At 42.6% G+C, this 9,055-nt stretch overlaps 1 protein-coding gene across 5 annotated transcripts in view; it reads left to right on the top strand.

The window, feature by feature from the left end:
• Nucleotides 1-9,055, top strand: part of LOC137433934 (glucocorticoid-induced transcript 1 protein) — a 261,907-nt gene that overhangs the window by 157,651 nt on the left and 95,201 nt on the right. For 4 of the 5 annotated variants that reach the window (XM_068126436.2, XM_068126435.2, XM_078785922.1 and 1 more), the window contains exon 4: nucleotides 8,320-8,499. The exons of the other annotated variant lie outside the window; for it this stretch is intronic. In XM_068126436.2, coding sequence (XP_067982537.2) covers nucleotides 8,320-8,499 — 180 coding nt within the window. The remainder of the gene's footprint in view (nucleotides 1-8,319; nucleotides 8,500-9,055) is intronic. 5 annotated transcript variants of the gene reach the window in all.

Here is a 9,055-nt window from a genome sequence, read left to right as displayed (position 1 = left end):
AATTTACACTGATATTCATATCCAACGGGCAGCTGGCAGACGAGCTCAGAGGTAAGTGTACTTACCTTTGAGCTATCGAGTCGAAGCATTAATGTGTGTCACGTCCTTCGGAGGGATGTTACATCAGATGTGCCACGTGCTCGTGTTCGCCGGTTCACTTTGAACGTCTCACGGAACCGATCAAAGCGAGTAGGCCATGGTGTGCCAGGACACCAGCCAAATTCCAATACGGTATTCTCCCACGAGAAACACTGACAAAGGAAATGCCAAAGCACCTAATCTGTTTATTCCATCCATTGTTTTATCTGTTTGCCAACACGGACTGACACACGACACTTTACAAAAACTAGTTTTCTATCCAGCCAGTGGATCCTCTGCCAAGTCACTGCCATGACACTCTGGAAATGGGAGGCCATGAATGGAACCAATTCTGAGGCAGATATCTTGCTCTCATTGTTGATATTTTAAATGAAATTTAGACTCATGGAAGAGCGAGGCAAAGATTATTAAAATAAAAAAGGCAACACATTGACTGTGGGGCATCGAGGGAACAAGCGGGGAATGAGCGAACAGACAAAGAAGAAGCGAAGGAAAGAGCAACAAACATGAACGAGGCCTGCAAGAACACGTGACCTGCACATGTGCGCAAGGACATGCGAATCCAGAACAAAAACACACATGAAAGACATTTAATGAGACATGCACATGATCAGCAGATTACAAGCGATAATTTAAAAAAAACGTTAGAACCATTCCCGGAAACAGGTATTGTCGGGTTTAGAAGACAAACTCTCGGAGTAGAGTAGATGATGTTTGACCACGGATGAACCCGGAACTGGAAAACAACACATTGGTGTAATACATTTTGATATGCATGTGGATTGCTTTAATTATGAATATGGAAATTAAAGGTGAAATTAGTCGGTCATTTCTTCTGCCGTTGTTATTGGTCAAGAAGGATATTTGTACTGCACCGCCGGAATGCGATGCGACCAGCCACGCTGAGTAGTTTACTCCAATCAATAGCCGTCGTTCACATATTCTTGGTTTTGAAGGTATTAGAATGTTTGAATAAGAATGGAGTTTGCAGAGGGGAATGAGTGATTTGTTGTTGTGACTGGTTGAAAAATAAATAAACAAGTACAGATACATTTAAAGTACACCGCCCCCATGCCAAATAATTAAATATCCTCCAGCGCGGCATTGCCGGGGCACCTTTGGCAATATACCGCCGTGCAGCTCATAGAGACTGTACTGGGTGAGAGAGTTGTGCAATAATTGATTGGTTAATTTCATAATTAAAATCAATAAATTATCATAAAATATTTTCTTAATCAATTGGCTAATAGCATACCTAAACCACTAGTGCATCATCCAAAGCTGTAACGTTTTGATTCATCAATATTAATTAATTAATATTAATTATTATCAATATTAATCAATATTAATTAATATTAATAACTCCTCCCTTCAATTCCCAATCAATATTAATTAATATCCCCCCCCTTCCCACGCCTCCTCCCCCCAAGCCCTCTCCCTTCCACACATCTCCCTGCTCTCAAATGTTGTGGTTGTGTGTTTCCCCTTCTCTCCCCATCTTGTTTTCCGCTCCCTCTTTTTATATATTTTGTTTGTCTGGTTGATTTGTTTGTGAAGTAAATGTTAGCTCTTTCATGACCCTCGATTCAGTATACAAAAAAAAAAAAAAAAAAAAAAATCCATTAATCAAAAAATTTAAATAATTAAGATTCATCAATAAATAATAAATCGATTAATTGATTAATCAATCAATCAAGAATAGTCTTTACAGCCAAATCACTTGGTTATTGGCATGTCCAAATATGAGCTTCCTAACTCAAAAGGTGCCTGGGATAATGCCCAGAAGAGAAAGAAAATAAATAAATGATTAATAATGAAAATTAAAAAATAATAATCATAAAAAATTAAATAGCTAATCAATTGCCTAATAGAACACATAAATCACCACCATTTCATCCGAATCTGTAACTTAAAAAAAAAAAGTTTTAGTCATTAATCGAATAATTTATAGATTAATTGATTAATCAATAAGTCAAAAATACCCTTTACAGCCAAATCACTTGGTCATTGTCATGTCCAAATATGAGCTTCCTAACTCAAAAGGTGCCTGCGATATTGCCCAGAAGAGAAAGGAAATATATAAGTGCTTAATTAATCTCTAATAATTAAATAACTCATCAATTCATTGATTAATCAAAAATTTTAAAATACCGTTTTTGACAAAGGACTTTTTTTTTGTTTGTTTTTGTTTTTGTTTTTGTATACAAGATCGAGGCTCGTGAAAGAGCGAACATGAATCACACAGAAAGACAAACAGACACATAAAACAAATAACATCGGGAGCGGTAGATAAGATGGGGAGAGAGGGGGCAGGACACAAACACAACATTTGAGAGCAGGGACCGAGAGACATGGAGACATCGAGAGATCTGTGGGAGGGAGAGGGCTTTGGGGGGGAAGCATGTGAAGGGGGGGGGGGGTGGGAGAGGTATAAACATATGGACACTGCCAGGACTTCCAGGAAAGAAGTTGGAATTTCAAACAAGGTGGATCTGGGGTGAATTAGTGGGGCTGGAAAAGATCAAGGTTTTGGATGGGGGAAGATAAGAGATGGTGGTGAACAGCTGTTTTAAAGACCTGGAGGGAGGAGTGTGATTGAAGGGAGTGTGGGAGTTTGTTCCAGAGGCGGGAGAAAAGAGGAATGAAAGAGTGAAGGTGAGCAGAAAGCCGAGATTTCGGCAGTTTAACCATCAGAGGGTTGCTGGCAGATTTTGTGCGACCTGTAGGAATATTTGGGGGACAGGGCACAGAGAGAGCTGGGGGAGCAAGGCCGGAGAGGAGTCGGTAGAAGACAGAAAGACCACCTACCTGCCTGCGGTGAGTGAGTGAAAGGCCCTCAGAGGTAGCTTCAACGCGGGAGATTCCAATGATTTTGAAAGCTTTGGATTCAACAGCGTGAAGCCGGGCCAGGTGTGAGGCAGGAGCACCAGCCCATAGGGGAGAACAGTATTCCATTGAGCTGCGGATGAAAGCCTTGTATGTGGTGAGGAGCTCAGGTGTGCCGAGGAAGGACTTCGCACGACGGAGGATGCCCAGTCGGCGACTGGCTTTGGAGGCCAGCTTGGAAATGTGGTTTTCCCAAGAAAGATCATGGCAGATAGTGAGACCCAAAAGCTTGAGCGACAGAACTTCTTGGAGAGGATTGTTGAGAAAGTAGATGGGAGGGTTGTCCAGTCGATCTTTTCGGAGAGACATAGTAAGAGAGTGAGATTTGTCAGGATTGAAAAACATGTTCCACTTGTTTGACCAGTCTGTGATTTTGTCCAGGTCTTCAGAGAGTGAGGAGGCTGCAGACTGCCGATCTGAGGGAAGAGGAATGGAGCGGCAGAGAGTGGAGTCATCAGCAAAGAGATAGAGAGGATTTTCCAGAGAGTCGGAGAGATCATTGATAAAGACCAGAAAAAGCACAGGGCCCAGCACACTGCCTTGGGGAACTCCAGCCTGAACAGGAAGGGGAGATGAGAGAAATCCATTTAGGGCCACACGTTGACTACGACTAGAGAGGAAGTCCGCAAGCCATGCATGGACTTTAAATTTTTTGATTAATGTATTTTTTTTTTTTTTTTTTTGTATACTGAATCGAGGCTCATGAAAGAGCTAACATTTACTTCACAAACAAATCAACCAGACAAACAAAATATATAAAAAGAGGGAGCGGAAAACAAGATGGGGAGAGAAGGGGAAGTACACAAACACAACATTTGAGAGCAGGGAGATGTGTGGAAGGGAGAGGGCTTGGGGGGAGGAGGCGTGGGAAGGGGGGGGGGGGATATTAATTAATATTGATTGGGAATTGAAGGGGGGAATTATTAATATTAATTAATATTGATTAATATTGATAATAATTAATATTAATTAATTAATATTGATGAATCAAAACGTTACAGCTTTGGATGATGCACTAGTGGTTTAGGTATGCTATTAGCCAATTGATTAAGAAAATATTTTATGATAATTTTTTGATTTTAATTATGAAATTAACCAATCAATTATTGCACAACTCTCTCACCCAGTACAGTCTCTATGAGCTGCACGGCGGTATATTGCCAAAGGTGCCCCGGCAATGCCGCGCTGGAGGATATTTAATTATTTGGCATGGGGGCGGTGTACTTTAAATGTATCTGTACTTGTTTATTTATTTTTCAACCAGTCACAACAACAAATCACTCATTCCCCTCTGCAAACTCCATTCTTATTCAAACATTCTAATACCTTCAAAACCAAGAATATGTGAATGCATTCAAGCGAATTATGGAAATCCGACACAGCCATGTGTAGAGATTTCCATGGATACCATAGGAGGAGAGTTTGGTGAGCAGAGCTGGGTGCCAGACCGTATCAAAGGCACGTGATATGTCAAGGGAGACAGCTCTGATTTCCTGTTTGGCATTGAGGACCTCCATCCATTGTTGAGACAGCAGAAGCAGCATGTCCAGAGTAGAGTGACCTGGTCTGAAACTAAATTGATGATCAGAGATCAAGCCATTGGAGAAGAGGAAAGATTTCATATCCGAAGCAATGATGGATTCCATGACTTTGCTGATAATTGGGAGCAGGCTGATTGGTCTGTAGTTGCAAGGATCTGTTTTTGCACCTTTTTTGTGTAAAGCGGTAATGTTAGCTGATTTCCAGGATGCTGGCAGATGACCTTGAGCAAAAGATAGGGTGAAAAGAACAGAGAGAGGGTGAGATAGAGCGGCAGAGCAGGATTTTAGGACCCGTGGGCTGATGCCGTCTGGTCCAGTTGCAGAATCAGAGTCGAGGTTTGACAAAAACTCCTCCACCTTGTCAGGAGAGAAGGACACAGAGTTCAGGAGCAGTTGGGTTCGACTGGGAAAGGTGGGAACAGAGAGAGATGGGTTTGGGACTAAGGATTTTGAGGCAAACACAGAGTTGAGGCATTCGGCTTTGTCACGTGCAATGTCAACTGTGTGGCCATTTGAGGTAAGGGAGGGGATGGAGGGGGAACAAACACCAGAAACGGATTTGACCAGACGCCACCAGGATTTGGAGGAAGGAGACAGGTTTGAGAGTTCATTCTTGAGTGAGGAGAGATAGTGCTTCCTGGCACTCCTGAGGGTAGACACACACTTGTTCCGAGCTTGGTGGAAGGAACTGAGATTGCCTTCAGTTGGATTAGCCTTCCAAGAGGCAAAGGCAAGTTGTTTCAGGGAAACTGCCTCCCCACAAGATTCAGTGTACCATGGACGGGAGGAGGGGTAAGACAACTGAAGGCGAGATGGGATAAATCTGTGCATGAGAGAGATCAGTTTGCTTTGGAAGAATTCCCAGGAAGAATTGATGTCAGAGGCATTGGAGATGGGAGACCAATCCAGACGATTGATGGCTGCTTGAAGACCGTCCCAGTCGGCCTGAGTGAAATGCCAGACTCGTCGACGCTGAGGAGGCTCTCTGAGAATGGCCAGAGAGATGTCCACTTTGACAAGCACATGATCAGAAGAACCAATTGGAGCAGAAGAAGAGCAGCAGACATTAGCAGGGAAGTTTGTCATAACCAAGTCTAGAAGAGAAGATACTCTATTGGCTGAGATCCGGGTCGGGAAATTGACAGATTGTGTCAATCCCAGTGAGTCACAGACTTGCTCACTATTGTGCCGAAATTTCAGCTTCCTAGCTCAAAGAATGGCTGAGATATAGCCCGAACAAACAAGAAAGCAAGAAACACAAACAAACAAACAAACAAACAACCAGAGTGAAAACTGAGTACTCCCTTTCAGCGTACGTCATTGCCGAGCCCACTTCAGTGCCCGGCAATGACGTTATGCAGCGCCTGGAGATGGCGTAGGAAAGGTGCAGTGTACAACACGAAAGAAAACAAACAACCAGAGTGAAAACTGAGTACTCCCTTTCAGCGTGCGTCACTGCCGAGCCCCCTTCGGTGCTTGGCAATGACGTCATGCAGCGCCTGGAGATGGCATAGGAAAGGAGCGGTGTACAATTATGTGCAGTAAAAATAGAATTCCCGATCCCATATCTGCATGTCTGTTTGTCGTACAGTCACGTGAAAAAGTAAGTACACCCCATGTAAAGTTTTGACTTTTTCAACATATTTCAACATACAGCTATTTGGTCTTCATTTCAACAATATTGATAGATAAAGGTGATATAATATAACAAATATCTTGAAACATTTACATTTTGTAGTCCATTGTATAATTTAAATAAACATAAATGCAAATTTCACACGTTGAAAAAGTAAGTACACCTCGACATTTATCACTACTTCAAATACCTAAAATTAGAATCAGGTGCACCAGCTCAGGTGAAAATGACGAGAACATCGTTAGAGAGGATCTTGGAGGAACCTGTCTTATTTAAACCTCAGACATTTCGTTTGGTTTGCTCTTTGTTGCTGAAGTGTGCTGCGTCACCATGCCGAGATCAAAAGAGCTCTCTGAGGCCTTCAGAAAGAAGGTTATAGATGCCTACGAGTCTGGGAAGGGATTTAAAAAGATCTCCAAACAATTTGAAATCAATCATTCGACTGTCCGGAAGATCATCTACAAGTGGAGAAGATTCCAAACAACTGCCAACTTGTTCAGGCCAGGCCGCCCCAGCAAGTTCAGCCCGAGAGCAGACCGCAAGATGCTGAAAGAAGTCTCTAAGAACCCCAGAATGACATCACGGGACCTATAAGTAGCTCTTGCCATTGTTGATGTCAAAGTGCACGAGTCTACCATTAGAAAGAGGCTGCACAAATTTGATCTACATGGGAGGTGTGCCAGGAGGAAACCTTTGCTGTCCAGAAAGAACATCAGGGCAAGACTAAAGTTTGCCAATGAATACCTCGGCAAAGACCAGCACTTCTGGAACAATGTGCTCTGGACAGATGAGTCAAAGGTAGAGCTATTTGGCCACAGTACCAGAAGACATGTTTGGTGAAAACCAAAGACAGCATTTGACCACAAGAACCTGATACCAACTGTAAAGCATGGTGGTGGAAATATTATTGTTTGGGGCAGCTTTGCTGCATCAGGGCCTGGGCAGCTCACCATCATGGAATCTACTATGAATTCTTCATTGTACCAGACGGTGCTTGAGGATAATGTGAGGCCATCTGTCAGAAAGTTGAAGCTCAACCGAAGGTGGACCTTGCAACATGACAATGACCCTAAACATACCAGTAAATCCACCAAGGAATAGCTGAAAAGAAAGAAATGAAGGGTTCTGGAATGGCCAAGTCAAAGCCCGGATCAAAATCCCATCGAGATGTTGTGGTGGGATTTGAAATGAGCTGTGCATGCAAGAAACCCCTCAAACTTCGCACAGCTGAAAGAATTCTGCATGGAGGATTGGGCAAAAATTTCTCCCAGTCGATGTCAGAGACTGGTAGACAGTTATAAGAAACGCCAACTTGAGGTTGTTTCTGCCAAAGGGGGCAATACCACCTATTAGAGCCAAGGGTGTACTTACTTTTTCCACATGCGAAATTTGCATTTATGTTTATTTAAATTATACAATGGACTACAAAATGTAAATGTTTCATGATATTTGTTATATTATATCACCTTTATCCCTCAATATTGTTGAAATGAAGATCAAATAGCTGTATGGTGAAATATGTTGAAAAAGTCAAAACTTTACAGGGGGTGTACTTACTTTTTCACATGACTGTATGTCACAATGTAATGCACAAAATGTCATTACGGCAGATGCAAACATTCTTTAAAACAAAAAAACAATTCTTTAATGGATATTGAATTGCTTCTAAAATTTCTGTTGCACAAACATCATCTCTCAATTCAGAATTCTGCATCACATTTTAAATATGGTTGGTTAGTTCAGAAATGTATTTAAAAAATAGGAACCAGGGAACTGTCGAAGTTGCTTTGAAGTCCAAATTTGCTTTACCTGCTCGTATAGATAGCACGGACATTTTTCATAAAACTTCCGTCCTCCTGGATGTTGTAAATTACATGGGAGAAAAACTCATCCATACAAAATGAGCAGCTTAAAATTGGACATTCGCGACGAACTGCAACGTCGGTACTCCCTCCGAGTTGGCTCACGTGGGTGATATTGCTGTGAGCATGAGGCCTGTGTAATATGTTATTTACCCGTGGACTCTGCACAAGAAGCATATCACAAAAAGATCCCTCTGCATTTACATCAAATTTATACGATGCATTGTCTTTCCCCTATCCTCCACCTTATGCAACCCCCAAACCCTCTTTTTGTTTTACCCTCCACCATATCTAGATAGCCAAGCTACGCATCCAGCTCCAACAAAGCAGGCAGATCGGTGAGAGGACCCACGTTGGTGCAACGGAGGCGTCGGGGAAAGAATCTGATGGACAGTCGGGATGCCCGAATGGATTGGGGAGGATGACATTGAGCGAAGAGAGTCTTGCGTTGCGTGAGGCTTCCTGTCGTGGCCAGGTACAGAACCTTTTGTTTTTTTTGTATACAAGATTGAGGCTCGTGTAAGAGCTAACATCAATCACAAGGAAAAAAAAACAGACACACAAAACATACAATAAAGGGAGCGGGAGACAAGATGGGGAGAGAGAGGGAAGCACACAAGTACAACAGCAGAGAACAGGGACAACGGAAGATCTATGGGAGGGAGCGGGCTTGGGGGGAGGAGGCATGTGAAGGTGGGGGGAGGGGGAGTGTGGGAGAGATATAAAACACATGGACTGCTAGGACTTCCAGGAAAGAAGTCGGTATTTCAAAAAAAGTGGATTCTGGGTGAATTAATGGGGGTAGAAAAGATCAAGGTTTTGAATGGGGGAAGACAAGAGATGGTGGTGAACAGCTGTTTTAAAGACCTGGAGGGAGGAGTGGGGTTGAAGAGAGTGAGGGAGTTTGTTCCAGAGGTGGGAGTAAAGAGGAATGAAGGAGTGAAGGTGAGCAGAGACGATTGATTTTTACCTTCAGAGAAGTGCAGCTATAAATTGTTAAATACAAATATATGTCTTGGAAATGAGATTCA

The sequence above is a fragment of the Myxine glutinosa genome, chromosome 10 (assembly GCF_964187855.1).
Source record: "Myxine glutinosa chromosome 10, kmMyxGlut1.1, whole genome shotgun sequence".
Lineage (NCBI taxonomy): Eukaryota > Metazoa > Chordata > Myxini > Myxiniformes > Myxinidae > Myxine > Myxine glutinosa.
The sequence above is the reverse complement of the archived record's forward strand: the minus strand, read 5'-3'. Positions and strand labels throughout refer to the sequence as shown.